General features: G+C 47.0%; 3 protein-coding genes across 3 annotated transcripts; all 3 read left to right on the top strand.

The window, feature by feature from the left end:
- Window positions 1–337: 337 nt before the first annotated feature.
- LOC119281153 lies at window positions 338–4722 on the top strand. Its single transcript, XM_037561764.1, has 5 exons — window positions 338–584; window positions 1744–1876; window positions 1989–2639; window positions 2775–2895; window positions 4170–4722. Exons 1-5 carry the CDS (start codon window positions 508–510, stop codon window positions 4193–4195), a joined length of 1008 nt encoding a protein of 335 aa, XP_037417661.1. The 5' UTR covers window positions 338–507; the 3' UTR covers window positions 4196–4722.
- A 342-nt stretch (window positions 4723–5064) lies between these two features.
- Window positions 5065–6839, top strand: LOC119281166 (ferredoxin-6, chloroplastic-like). Its single transcript, XM_037561771.1, has 2 exons — window positions 5065–5416; window positions 6027–6839. Exons 1-2 carry the CDS (start codon window positions 5082–5084, stop codon window positions 6490–6492), a joined length of 801 nt encoding a protein of 266 aa, XP_037417668.1. The 5' UTR covers window positions 5065–5081; the 3' UTR covers window positions 6493–6839.
- Window positions 6840–11538: 4699 nt separating this feature from the next.
- Window positions 11539–14002, top strand: LOC119281142 (glucan endo-1,3-beta-glucosidase 14-like). Its single transcript, XM_037561759.1, has 3 exons — window positions 11539–11756; window positions 12477–13531; window positions 13800–14002. The coding sequence occupies exons 1-3, from the start codon at window positions 11636–11638 to the stop codon at window positions 13854–13856; spliced, it is 1233 nt and encodes a 410-aa protein (XP_037417656.1). The 5' UTR covers window positions 11539–11635; the 3' UTR covers window positions 13857–14002.
- The last annotated feature ends 204 nt before the right edge of the window (window positions 14003–14206 follow it).

Below are 14206 nucleotides of genomic sequence, written 5' to 3'. Positions count from 1 at the left end.
GAACGAATGGGTGGGGTGGGGGGGGGGCAGCGGGCGGCTGGCATCTAAGTCACAGTGCAGCGCCTGCGGGCCGGGCGCTGCACATTACGGTGCAGCGCCTAGCTATGAGGCGCTGCACTGCTGGGTGCGGGCCCAGGGGCTGCCACGGTGGACTGGCGTGCAACGCCTCCGAGCTGGACGCTGCACCATAGGGTGTGGCGTCTGCGTGGCGGGCGCTACACAAAAGGGTCAATGCTGTGAAATAGTTTCACGGGCAGTTCATTTTATGAATTGATTTCGTCTACAGGTCAAAATAGTCAAAATTGCCCACGAAAGAGGAAAAGGGGAAGGGGGGAGCAGGAGGAACGCAACAGAAAACCAGTCCAGAGCCAGAAATCCACCAACCGGAGAAGAGAATCTCTCCCTCCCCTCGCGCTCCAGCGCCCGCGTCGTCGTCCCCCTCCTCGTCCCCTTCCCCGCTCCAGCGGATTCGAATCCGCTCGGGGCCGGCCGGATCCCGCTCGCCCCATGGCGGAGGGCTTCGGGCGCTGGGAGTCGGATCCGCTCTTCCCCGCGGCCGAGTGCGTGCAGGACTCCGCCGACAGGTTCGGCTCCTTCTCCTCGTCTCCTTTCGTGATCTGCTGCCCGCTGGTGGAAATTCCGCGCGTAGGAGCTTCGGTTGCTTGTCTCGCGGGATTCGCCGCCGCATTGCGGAGAATTCGGTGCGTGTTCAGAGCTCGTGGCGCCAGTTCCCGAGCTTGGGAACCTCTCGGCGTGATTGTTTCTGCCTGGATTGGCATTTGCGACCAATAGGCTAGGTCCATGTTTTTGGTGAATTCCCAAAGTGTCATGGCTGCCTTCGATGAGGAAATTACTGGCAGGTTTCTGTAGGCTGTAGCTTATCTATTGAGTTAGATGCGCCTGCAGAAGTTTATTGCTGTCAAATTAGGCTTTGGGGTGCGCCTTCTGTTCGATAGTATATATAGCTTACCTTATTATAACAGAAAGCGAAACAGCTTTGCTACTTTGCTAATGTGGTACGAACTAGCCATCAGCATGTATCTCCACGTTTACAGAGGTTCAGTAATGTTCTCTAGTATCTTTAGGATTTCTCTTGATAAGTACTCCCTTTGTAAGGTCTTATATTCCTGTACAGAGGAAGTACTTCTTTCTCCATAATTCATATGCTTCTTGTACCCTGCAATTACTGTATATCGCACCGATCTAAAGGGATTAATAATAAACTAGTACGTAGTTACATTTTTCTTGTTATTCTCCCAACTAACATGATATTTTAAGTACGGACTCTTCAAATACAATCTCTGAATTTCCATGGATGGTCTGTTCCAGTTAGCATGAGAGCAGCTGGCAATCCTACAATTAGCATGGATGGTCTGTTCCACTTAGCATGGGAGCAGCCGGCAATCCTACAATTAGAAATCTCTTGTGAGAAAAGGTTATAGCAGTAAGTATAAGCACAGAAAAACACCAAGCCTTGACCCAGTCATCATACCTGAGAATATTATGTTTTCTTATAAAGATGTACTTATTTTTTTTAATGCTGCCTCAGAATTATGTACTAGTATGCAAGCACGTACAGTATTAAGAGTTCCCCCAGTTTCCTAGAAGTTATGTAGTATGCAAGCACGTACAGCGTTAAGAGTTCCTCCAGTGTACTTATATTTTTTAATTAGGATGGAGCGTGTGTTGTGCAGTTTGCTGACTGTACTCGTTGGATTTAATTTTGGGTGGGTTGCTGTACAGGATGGACGGTGTCTACCGCTTGCTTTTGCATGAAAAGAAAGTTATACAAGATGACACTTCAGATGCAAAACTTCATGCACCGATACAGTATGAGAGAGATGTGGCTACTGCTCTCGGAACTACCAAGTGGCAGGTTCAAACAATCAAGCTTTCCATTGACCATGCTAGTCCATTTATCCATGTTTCTGAGTTATCTGCTTCTTTCTGGATTTCTTCTAAGACTTTTATTTTCCTAACTCTGGCAGTTAGAGCAATTTGAGAGGGAGGTGAATGCAGCTGCATTCTCTGATAAGTCAACTTCAAGGGAAAATGCAATCTTAAAGTTCAGGCAATTCATTAGAGCTATAGCTGAGCAAATTTCTGAGGTGGAAGAAAGCTTGAAGACTCTTAGGACAGATTTCAGTAGAACTCCGAAATCTCCATACTCCTCAAGTGAACAGGATGGAGATGGGCTGGCATCTTTCCTTTCTGGTGGCAACAGTCATAGTCATGCATACTACTCCACTGATACAAATGAAATTACTGAACTTAAGCTCGACAGTGCACCTATGGTAAATGGTTATCATTCTGCCCAAGAACATACAACACGTGAACTCAGATATTCAGGAAATGATGTGGAAGGGGCATCAAAATTGCAATGTTCACGTGGAGAAAGTGCATCCGAAGGAGATCATTACGGTAGCACTTTGTGTAGTTTGGATGCTGATGATTCGTTAGGTACAAGCCATCATTACAAGAACAAACTGAGCAGTCAGTACCGCAGTTTTATGAGAAACTTATGGTTTACGAATAGAGACCATCAGAGCTTTACAAAGAGGAGGAAAGATGGAGAAGTTGTTGATGGCTTGAGAAATGGAAATATATTACCTCCCTTCAACCTACGTACATCAGGAAGGGTATGCTATGATCTACTATATTCTCTGTTTGTTTGCATATTACAATCCAGGCATTGTTTCAGGTTCTTAGTTCTTTGAATATGATCTTGCAGATTAAATTCCCCAGTAATGACCTTCTATTGTTACTCCTTGCAGACTACGTATTGCTGGCCTGAACTTATCAAGAGAACATTAAGTAGATCTGAATATTCTACACGCTACAATCACCCTCAACTTTTTGTAGCAACATCACTACTAGTTGCACTTGCTGTCCTTGGTGAGTATTTCTGTGCATGCTGCTATGTTTCATATATCTTTTTACACGTTCAGAACTTCAGATCAATCGACCATATCCCTTAGGAACAAGCAGATATTTGATTCATGTAAGCATACTATATTTGCAGCTGTCACATCAAAGACTTGTGTAGGAATGAAACAGTTTTTTAGTTTGTGTATTCTTCTTCTGTTGGCATCCATTATGTTCCATCACAAATAATACCTCCGTTCCTAAATATGAGTCTTTTTAGAGATTTCAATATGGATCACATACAAATGTATATGGACCTAGTTTAGAGTGTAGATTCACTCATTTTGCTCCGTATGTAGCCCATATTGGAATATCTAAAAAGACCTATATTTAGGAACAGAGGGAGTACTTGACTAGTGTTAAAAAACACCTGTGAAAGCACCAAGGTTGTATACTCTTTAATAGTTTAATATCCTTAACATTCACTCTCCTTTTTATTTACCATTGCATTATGTCAATTAAGACAACACAGAAGATAAGCTGCATTATACAAACTAAAAAAACTCGACCAATAGGCATTAGCACCCAGGGTGTTTTTTAATAGAAGCAAAGCACCCTGTGAAGGCTGCACCTCAAACGTGGGTGGGCAAGTTTTTTTTTTTTTTGAGAAAACGCAAAGACTTTGCGTTTCATTCATTGAACAGAAAGAGAGTTTAGCAGTTCAGTTCTCCGAGCAGGAGAATTACAGGGAAATGGTGCAATGAATTAGTGGACGTCCCATGTCCTTTGGAGGATCAGTCCCAGGCCGGTGGCGCCTGCCCTGACCCAGAGCGCCGCCTCATCTTTGATTCTTGCCATGAGCTGGGTGGTGGAGGGTTGCGCGCCGTCAAACACGCAGGCGTTCCGTTCCTTCCAGATCACCCAGGCCGTCAAGTGGATCACCGATGCCAGCCCTTTTCGTATTGGTTGAGGCGTGGCTTGCTTGGCTTGGGTGGGCAAGCTCACAGACGCGCCCTCTCGCTCTATGTGAATCAAGACAATAGAAAAGATTGGACCAAAGCATCCATGATGATGGCAACGTTCTTTTTTAGGCGACGCATGTTGTTGCTCACAGACTGTTGACCGGTCAAGTTTATCAATTTAACGTTCTTTGGTAGGCAACATACATTGTTGTTAGCTGTTACCACTGTTCTCATATCTTATATATATTTACATAACCTAACGGGCAGACTGCATCAAACCAAGCTAGTATTGACGTGTCTCTCTAAACTTCTTCAGCTGATATGATTTCGTCCATGTTGCAGGCTTGCTGGTTTTGCATGTCAAGTGAGGTGAATGCTGCGACATGTATCTAATTTTGGTCCCTGTGTATGTAACAATCACTGCGCTCGGAGTACCCTCATGTATGTATGTATCAGCCGCTGCGTTGCATCGCACAAAGCAGTCTGTCTGATGGACGGTTCCCTGTGAAGAAGGATCCATGGGCTTCTGATCGCCAGACGATGCAGACAGAGGTTTGCCTACGTTTTTGCGCAGTTGATAACTGTGGTTGGCTCCTCGGTGGCGCGACCCAGCACCGGAGGAGGCTGTGATACTCCCGCTAATTGTCATTTTCTGGGTCCAAAACCACTGTACCATGCTGATGCCATTGTGCTAATCAACGATTGCCAGATCGGTGAGATGAACAGTTACTGCAGATTTTGATTGATTGTGGCAACCTCAATGTTAATATATTTCTCGCGAAATGAAAAGTCCACTTGAACCGAGCTGATTCATTGTACCATATGCTGAGTTGTAAACTGCCTGTCTCTACCTGGTGATTGAATAAAATAAATCTGCTTTGCTCATGGTGCCCAATCTCTGTTGTGCTATGTTATTATTCCTGGTTTGCGTGATTTGACCCGGATCAGATGCTGCATGCACCGAACACAAGCCTGATGTGCGGCGGCACTGCGCTAGACCGCTAGTCCGCTTTGAGTTTGTCTGCTGGATGCGCCTTTGCTTCTCCTTTTTTACTGGAAGCGGCTGGTGGGTCCGCGGTGTCAGTAGGGGCTGCGTGCTCGTGCCCTGCCCACCTACCCGCTTGCCCGATCCGGCCCCTGAGCCCTGCAAGCGGCGCGCCTGATCTAATCAGAGCCGTGAACTAAACTACTCCAGCGATGATCCCTCTCGAAATAAGAAGCAGAGGAAAATTTGGCCTAGGTCGCCCTGGCGCGATGCTTTGGCACTCCACACCGGTCAGCCGCGGCCTTTCGCCCAAGCCGCCAGCCGGGGCGAGGCGACCCACGGCCCACCCAGCGCGAGGGCGGAAGAGGCGCGTGCCCCGGCAGCCAGGGCCAGCGGGCAGACTGGCAGAGCCGAGCACTGCACACTGCAGCAGAGAGTCTGCCTCCCCTCCCCTATTAATAAGGCGCCGTGCGCGTGCTGGCCACCTCACCACCCCCGCACACACCGCACCAACCCGCGATCCCAAAGTCCAACCGGCCGCCGCCGCCTCTCCTCGCCTGCGAGATCAGCGCCGCCTTCTCCCCCGTCTGTTTCGTCGGAGGAGGTACGCGCCCCGCCCGTCGATCCGCCACCCTCTTCGCTTCCCTGATTATTGGTCGATCGCACGCCGCGCCCCCCGGTCGGCTGCCCCGTTGTTTGTAGCCGTAGATCGCCGCCTTGGTTGTGATGCGCCCGGCTCCAGTGTCATCCTGTCATGTCGCGGCGAGCCGGCGACCGGCGAGTCCATGCGCTCGCCGGATCTGTGCCCGGTCGATAGGTTTTTGGCCCGTGGCGCTATACCACTGTCCATATCATGGTGGACTGTGGGGAGTGGGGACAGAACTGGCTTTTGTACAAGAAATCCACCTGCTAAGTTGTTAGGGGCTTCTAATTTGAACTGGTTTCAATTGGGACAGTGATTTGGTGTTGGTGTTGGTCTACCAGAGTACCAGACAATCACATCTGTACTGCCTGTGGGTGTTCCATACGGGAAATGGATCACTCTTAAGCTTTGCAGATAGGACTATTGTTGATCATACGCATGATTACGAGCTAAAAGTTTTGCAGCTAGGAATTTTGGTGACCATAATATATGATTACAAGTTAAAAAGTTGTGATACTTTTAATTTTGCTGTTGTACTGTATTTTGACACATAATTTTGTTCTTTCTTCAGCATCAGCAAAATGTCAACTGCCACTGCTCCAGGAGTGTCCTTTGCTAAATCCGGGGCTGGTTCCCGGGCCGTTGCTCCGGCGATCAGGAGCGCTTCCTTCGTTGGTTACACCAAGCAAACACCAAACTTGTCAGGCCTAAGGATGTCAAACAAGTTCAGGGTGTCTGCCACGGCCGTGCACAAGGTGAAGCTCATAGGCCCGGACGGAGAAGAGCACGAGTTTGAGGCCCCTGAAGACACCTACATTCTCGAGGCAGCTGAAACTGCCGGAGTGGAGCTGCCATTCTCTTGCCGCGCCGGATCGTGCTCCACATGCGCGGGCAAGATGACGACCGGGGAGGTCGATCAGTCGGAGGGCTCCTTCCTCGATGAGAGCCAGATGGGTGAGGGATACCTTCTGACCTGCATTTCATACCCCAAGGCGGATTGCGTCATTCAAACCCACCAAGAGGAGGAACTCTACTAATTGGCTCACATGTGCTTGTGTGGCGCAATTGTTGAAGTTCATGGTGAATTCGTTGTTCGGTTGCCTTCTGTTATTATCTAGAGAGATGGCTAGGTGGGTGCATCTTCCTGGCAATCAGTCCGGTCTTTTGATGAGATCGTTCTATATGAGTTGTGACAATAATTGATGTAAAATGGTTTGTCAATCCAAACTGCATCTGTTCAGATTGCAGCAATTCGAACTACCATACACTGTTGGAAGTCTTGAAAACATGTTGTACTTGTGGGCCACTTCCTTTCGGAATTATTTGGCCACTCCCCTGTTTGCATTTTGTTTTGGTTACTTGAATGGATGTCAGGAGTTCAGAAGTCTGAACTTTTTAGTCTTTGCATTTTAGATAACTAAATAGCTTGGTCCTAGAGCGGGAAACCATGAGACAATACTCCATAAGAAGGCATCTTATGAATTTTGATATTGTGTTACCTCGTTAAAATGGAAAATGGTACGAGTAGCATTGTTTTATTAGCCTTTCTCTGGCCTCTGCCCCACCTCATTGTTCTTTAGCTTGTCTTTGCCAATTCTGACTTTCCAAGTCAGGTTGGTCAGTTCAGTTAACACAGTGATTCAGGCTAAGGTGGCTCTGCTCATGCTCTATCTTTCAGTATAAACTACTACTAACTGAAACGGTTTGATGAAGGTTCCTTCCAGTAATCCAGCTCACATAATTTATACTAGAGGCTAACTCGTGCTTTGTCACGCCGTTCCTCATTCATGGGAACTCTTTTTTCTCTAGCAGGTTATTTTGTTGGTTGTTACATTTTGGTTTATCTATGCTAGCTTGGGTTTTATTATGTTTTGACGATGTCTTCTTTTCATTCGTATATCAAGCTGGGCTTCTGAGAGAAGAGTGGAGTAATTAGGTGCATGGTTGTGGATTCCTTACATGTGTTCGGCCTTGATGTGAGTCGTTATTGATTATGTGAGCCACTTGGGAGCTCTTATTTCACGTTGAAACCATGAAACCATGGTCGGCACATGAAGCTCTCGCTTCTCAGCTCAACAGCCTCCCCACTCACTCGCTTAGCTTTTTTTTTTTTTGCTTGCTTCACTGCTGGCTCAGACAAAATTGGCTATGGTATTTTTATAAAATGACGTGTGCATTAATTGGTGCAGAGGCGGGGTTCCAACCTCCTTTTTGGAAAAGAAAAAAGAAACAAAACAGCATGGATTATCTTTTTTTGGGGGGGTCATGGACTATCTTAGACTCTCTCCGACCAAAATAAGTATCTCAACTCTAGTATAACTTCAAAATAAGTATGTCAACTCTAGTATAACTTTGTGTTAAAATTAGTACTCCCTCTGTTCCATAATGTAGGACATTTTTTGATATTAGTGTAGTGTCAAAAACTGTCTTACATTGTGGGACGGAGGAAGTATAAAGTTGAGAACTTATTTTGAAACGGAGGGAGTACAAGAGACCGGAAACTCAGAAGGGAGGAGCGGATGATTGTTGCTGCTCCCAATTTTTTGTAAGCTCTAAATAAATGGAACAACGTCCGTTGATGCAGAACAAACAAAGACCAACGGTCAGGAGCGCGTAACCTGAAGCCGGAGATAGCAAGGGTACTTGCTGCTATTTGTTTTTTCTTAAGAAAACATTTTATTTGACAGGGGTTATTTGTTTTAGAAATTTTTGACAGAGATAGCTTTTTTTAAGGGGAAAACTAAGTTTTTATTCAGCAAAATCCACAGTTTGTGGGATACATCTCTGGTCGTGGGGTTGGCTCAACCAAATGTGCCGACCAGGACCTAAAGAGAAAGCAAACTTGGCTAATCTATGTGCATCGACATTGGCTACACGATCTTCAAAAGTAAATTTACAGTTTAGGGTACTAGCTATACTGTTGATCTCCATGACGATGGCGCCATTAGCTCCTCTGCTGCTGTTGTTGATAGCCCCAACAACGCCCTTCGAGTCGGAAGCCACGACAAAGTTGAGAGCGTTAAGATCTTGCGCCAAAGCCACTGCCTCCCTGCATGCTATCGTTTCAAGAATATCAGGATTATCCACTCCTTGGATCACAAGAGCTGAACTACCCAGGAAATTACCATTAGCATCTCGACACACAGCAGCCGAAGCACCCCCCAGTCCCTTGCGACATGCTGCATCGACGTGGATTTTTACATGCCCGGGGGGAGGCGCTTTTGGGCGCGTGGCGTGCATATCGCTGCTCGTTCTGGGGCCGAGCAGGCTCAGCTATCATCTTTAGTTCTTGCAGGTATCTATTGATAAAACCATTGATGGTTTGAGGACTCTGGAAAACCCTCATGAATAGCTTTCCTTTTCGCTGCCCAGATGGCCCATAAGGTAACTGAGAGCTTTACAAATAGATCATGTGATAACGTGCTCATGAGAGTGAATAGCCACTGTTTAGCTTTCGGTTCAGTGATGATTGCTAAGTTTTGCGCCAATTCCTCATCCACAAGGGCCCAGGTGCACCTTGACATGGTGCATTCTAGTAATGAATATATGTCTCCATGAATCTGGGGAGCCGCAGATACCACACGCGCTAGATGTCGCCATATGTCTGTGTGCTCTTACATCATTTGTCGGAATGGACTGCTTAGATAATCTCCATAGGAACATTCGGACCTTCCCTGGCACTTCTGTCTTCCATAATCTTTTCCACTCCCCTTCTTTTGTATTTGAGCTGGAAGGACCGAGCCTATTTTTGAGCCAAGCCTCTCTTCTTTGGCGTGTGCTTACAAGCATACGGTAAGCGGATTTGACTGAGAATACCCCATTCTTTTTCTGGCTCCAACTCCAGAAATCTTCAACATTCATCGTACACAACGGAATGCCCAGTATGACATTTGACAGAGGTTTTTTTTTTTGAGGATCAACATTTGACACAGGTAACTGAACACAATTCGCAAGGGTCTAAAACAGCCCATTAAGCCCGATCAACAGAAGCCCATAAAAAAAGCCCGATCAACAGATGCATCCCAAGGCAGTCTGTTCTCACCGTCGGATGGCCCAGAATAGTCCAGTCAACCAGGAAAAAAATATGCAGATTTGCTAATTGGGCTGGAAGAAAAAGGCCTAGTTAACCAGACGGCTCAGATTTTTCTCCAGGAGTAGCGGCCCTATAGGACATTCGGCCCATGCGGAAGTGCACTCAGATCTGATGGTCTAGGACGGCCAACCAGGAGATCAGACGGCTAGCGTGAGAGGGTTGCGTTTAGGTTCAGTTTTATTGTCGTAAATATTAAAGAAGTTCATTAAATTAAAAGAGTTCATGTATTTTAATAACTCCTGAATTTTAAAAAATGATGTGAAAACACGAATTTTGAAAAAATGCTCATGAATTTAAAATATGTTCATGGATTTCAAATAATGTTTGTGAATTATATTTTTTATTAAAAAATGTTCATAGATTTTTAAAAATCTTCATTAATTTTAAATATTAATAAATTTTACAAATATCCTGGACTCAAAAAAAATTCATGATTTCCAAAAAAACATAGTATTTTAAAATGGTTGAAACTTTAATAAATATTCATGAATTAGCATGTGAAAAAATAAAATAAAAAATAAAAAGAGAAGAAAAAAAATACCATGAAGAACATTGCCATAACCATATTGCATAGATCAAATATCTTATTGCATTCTGTTCATAGAAATACTAGGGTTCCTCAATATCACCGAGAACTAAAAAACTACTCAGGCATGGGGACACTAGACATCATCAAGGTGTTCATATTAATAGCAGATGAACAATTTATAGTGATACATGTATGAATCCACAATAGGTTTTTGGATTACAGTGATGTTGATGGAAGAGTCGATGATGAGCGTGGATGGTGACATGAGGATGGATGTCGGTGTCGTGGCCCCGTGATCGAAGCAATGGCGAGTTGGATGCCCTTCTATCGATTCCACTGTTGGATCACTTTCAGAGATGATCTCAGACGACCACTACTACCACCAGAACGAGCCGCCGATGTGCCGCTGTCGTCACTCCCTTACCGGAGCCGACTTGACATTGTCGATGACAGTCTGGAAGTCTTCGTGCACATGTCCCTGACAGCGGGACACTTGATGGGCTCACTATTAAAGTCCATGAAAATTATACGTCTATAAGGCAAAACCAATAAGTAAAATATGATGCAAGATGCACTCATCACCGAACAGTGGGACTGCTCAATGCCGACCGGCCCGAGCAACCACGTTGGAGTTGTCCCAATCAAGCTAGTAGAGTTTTTTCCTCTTATGTAGCATAAAATGGCATGGTTATTAAAGATTAAAAAAACATTGAGAGCATCAAGGGCACTCCAATTTTGTCTCCTCAAATCAAATTTTTAGAAAACAAATCAAACTCAGAAATTCCTTCGCCAACGAAGGAATTCAATGAACCTTTCCATGTATGGTGTTCTTCTTTTTTTCGAAACGGAGGCAAAAGATTTGCCTCATTCATTAAATAAGAGGAGAATAGAGTTCTCATCCAAGGAAATCATGCCACTATTCCAGCTCTGAACTTTCTGCAAGAGGCAAGTGATCAAACTCAATATGAAAAGATAGTTAGGTCGGTTTGGTTCCATCCAAAACTGTAGTCTCATTGACGACCGATCTCTCCTACCTTTTGGGGCCATGAAGCTCCCAGCCCCCTACCTGGTGTGACGTGCTGACGCGCAAGTTTTAATACTGTTCAGCGACTTTCACCGGCCGACTTGTTTCTGTCGCCAGCTCCAGCGAGGCTGCCGTGCGATCGACGAGCGGCCGCAGCACGAACGGCGGTTCTCACATAAGTTAGGGGAGTTTCTGCACTTCAAAAATATTCAGACATCACTTGGAGCATATTTGTTTTGAAAGAGAAAAACTGGATTTTGCCCGTCTATAACCTTACCTTGTCTGGCTAGTAGTCGTTTGGGAAGGAGTGGCCGTCTGAGAGACGGATGTTTCGTTGGCCTATCGCGATTTGGACTTTGGAAGCTAGCGCTTGCAGGAGGATAGTACGTCGCGTGCGTAATCTGACCTGCCGCCCCGAGCCTGCAACTGCTCCCATATAAACGCGCGGGGAAACGGGGGCGGCCGGAGGCCTTCCTTCCCTTCTTCCTTCCGTGTCGCTCTGAAGGACAGAGCGGACACGAAGGAGAGAAAGAGATGCGAGCAAGGGACGACGCGCCAATGGAGAGGAGGATGATCGCTGCCGCCCGTCGCTTCTTATTCTTCGACCCGTCTTCTTCCTCGCTTCTGCTGTGCCTCCTGCTCTCGCTCCTCTCAGGTACGGCCGGCGATGCCTCCGTCTCTCGCTTCCCTTCCATCTTTCGCGCGTGATTAACTGCATGTGATTGCATGGTAGCTTCTGTTTTTTTAGTTGTGCTTCTGTTTTTTTTTCTTTCGGTACGCTTAAGCCCTTGAAAGCTGTTTCTCAAATTTTTGTGTTTCCAGTTTTGAACATTGATGCGGAAAACATACTTCATCCGATCCAAATTAACTGACGCTGCTGTAGTACAAATTTGCGAGCAAGAGCATGGAGAAAATGAGACACGTTGACCGTATATACCGTATCATGCAAAACAGCTGTCTTGGTATTATTCAAAATGAATTGTGGCTAGCGATAGTTCTTCACTTCTTCTTTGAGGTCGGCTGTCCAATGTGTCTTTGATAGGGAAGACGGCGAGTTTTCCACGTTGTCCTGTGCAAACGATAAATTTTCCACATCATCCTTGTGACCCTTCTGTTGAAAGCATGCACATTGTATCGATATTGACACTCCGTTTAATATTTTTCATCAAATTGTGTTGCGTGCATCGCTATTTTTGTGTGTTTGGTCGAGTACGACCTCTTAGCCGAAAGCATTGTTACGAGCCAGTTTACATGACAACGGAACTTGTTTCAGTTTTCTATATAACTTTTTTTATGTTGTCATCAGTGGATATTTTCTTGCCAATCATATTGACCTTCTCTTTTGGACGTGTCGCCGCACCTACGCTGACGGCAGCCAACAATGGCATTGTATCGGCGGCGAATGCGCCACTCAAGTTCGGCATCAACTACGGCCAGATAGCGAACAACCTCCCGCACCCGGCGCAGGTGTCCGGCCTCATCCGGTCGCTCAACGTCAATAGGGTCAAGCTCTATGACGCCGACCCGGCCGTCCTCACGGCCTTCGCCGGCACAGGCGTCGAGTTCACCATCAGCAACGGGGACCTCCTCAATATGTCCGACGCCGGCAACGCGCGCGCATGGGTGGCGCAGAACGTCCAGCCCTTCCTCCCGGACACCCGCATCACCTGCGTCATCCTCGGCAACGAGGTGCTCTCCGGCACAGACGCGGCCGCCATGCAGAGCCTCCTCCCCGCCATGCAGGCCGTGCACCAGGCGCTGGTGGACCTGGGCCTCGACGGCCAGGTGAACGTGTCGACGTCCCAGTCCGTCAACGTGCTCGCCAGCAGCTACCCGCCGTCGGCCGGCGCGTTCCGGGAGGAGGTCGTGCAGTACATGCGGCCGCTGCTGGACTTCCTCGCCGAGGTCGGCTCGCCGTTCCTGATCAACGCGTACCCGTTCTTCGCCTACAAGGCCAGCCCCGGGAGCGTGTCGCTGCCGTATGTGCTGTTCGAGCCCAACCCCGGTGCGCACGACCCCGGCACCAACCTCACCTACGACAACATGCTCTACGCCCAGATCGACGCCGTGTACGCGGCCATGGAGGCCATGGGGCACAAGGACATCGCCGTGAGGATCTCCGAGACCGGGTGGCCGTCCGCCGGGGACGCCGACGAGGTGGGCGCCACCGTGCAGAACGCCGCCACGTACAACGGGAACCTCATGAAGAGGGTCGCGGCGGGCCAGGGGACGCCGCTGAGGCCGGACGTGCCCGTGGACGTGCTCGTCTTCGCCCTGTTCAACGAGAACATGAAGAACGGGCAGGCGTCCGAGAGGAACTACGGGCTGTTCTACCCCAACGGCACGTCGGTGTACGACCTCGGGTTCGACGCGGCGTCGTTCAGCCCGTCGCCGAGGGCATCGGGGTTTTCCTCTTCTTCCAAGCCGACGGTAAGTATGAAAGCTCTGGACAGATTATCTTACTTACGCTTGAATGCAAATTTCACTTGCAAATCGATCGGGACTAAAACTGTTCCAAAAAGACATTATTTTCTCAACTACATTGATGTCGAAAAAGAAAACTTTACAAAACCTAACAAGGTGGAAAAACTGCAAGTACTTTGAGCTGTTGAGAAGAACTGTAGGTACATCACCGTGACCTTGGTTCTGTCGCTGTTTCTAAGCTCACAATTTTCTTTGCGTCTGTTTGCTGTTGCAGATGCAGATGTCTTTTCCGGTGGGGGTGGTTGTCCTGCTTGCAGCATTTCTCTTGTAATCACCATCGACAAGTATATTTAGGCATTTAGCTATTGTGATTGGTTACTAACCGATAGTTCAGTTTGTGCCAACATGCATGGCACATGAGATCAGCTGATCGTACATTGTTCTCGCACTAGGTAAGCTTATCTTGATTCTTGACCATACCACTGTTTGTAATTCAGCTGTTCTAGTTCTTTTTTCAAGGGGGGAACCAGTTTTCTTTGCGGATAAAAACACATTTTTTAGAAGTACCGTACAAACGCATGCATCCACAACATGCAACACACTCATCCGCTATGAAAGCGCACATGAACATACTATCCCTATAAGCACCTTCAAGAAATTGAGCCGACACGATCTTGTTAT

The sequence above is a fragment of the Triticum dicoccoides genome, chromosome 1A (assembly GCF_002162155.2).
Source record: "Triticum dicoccoides isolate Atlit2015 ecotype Zavitan chromosome 1A, WEW_v2.0, whole genome shotgun sequence".
Lineage (NCBI taxonomy): Eukaryota > Viridiplantae > Streptophyta > Magnoliopsida > Poales > Poaceae > Triticum > Triticum dicoccoides.
The sequence above is the reverse complement of the archived record's forward strand: the minus strand, read 5'-3'. Positions and strand labels throughout refer to the sequence as shown.

What these genes read in the sequence shown, in the direction of transcription:
- LOC119281153 (XM_037561764.1), top strand. Translation starts at nt 508, where the DNA reads ATGGCGGAGGGCTTCGGGCGCTGGGAGTCGGATCCGCTCTTCCCCGCG. An exon ending in ACCTACGTACATCAGGAAGG is followed by an intron (nt 2,640 to 2,774) that starts GTATGCTATGAT and finishes TACTCCTTGCAG; the next exon opens with ACTACGTATTGCTGGCCTGA. An exon ending in AGTTGCACTTGCTGTCCTTG is followed by an intron (nt 2,896 to 4,169) that starts GTGAGTATTTCT and finishes TCCATGTTGCAG; the next exon opens with GCTTGCTGGTTTTGCATGTC.
- LOC119281166 (XM_037561771.1), top strand. Translation starts at nt 5,082, where the DNA reads ATGCTTTGGCACTCCACACCGGTCAGCCGCGGCCTTTCGCCCAAGCCG. An exon ending in CGTCTGTTTCGTCGGAGGAG is followed by an intron (nt 5,417 to 6,026) that starts GTACGCGCCCCG and finishes TTCTTTCTTCAG; the next exon opens with CATCAGCAAAATGTCAACTG.
- LOC119281142 (XM_037561759.1), top strand. Translation starts at nt 11,636, where the DNA reads ATGCGAGCAAGGGACGACGCGCCAATGGAGAGGAGGATGATCGCTGCC. An exon ending in CCTGCTCTCGCTCCTCTCAG is followed by an intron (nt 11,757 to 12,476) that starts GTACGGCCGGCG and finishes CGCTGACGGCAG; the next exon opens with CCAACAATGGCATTGTATCG. An exon ending in CCTCTTCTTCCAAGCCGACG is followed by an intron (nt 13,532 to 13,799) that starts GTAAGTATGAAA and finishes TTGCTGTTGCAG; the next exon opens with ATGCAGATGTCTTTTCCGGT.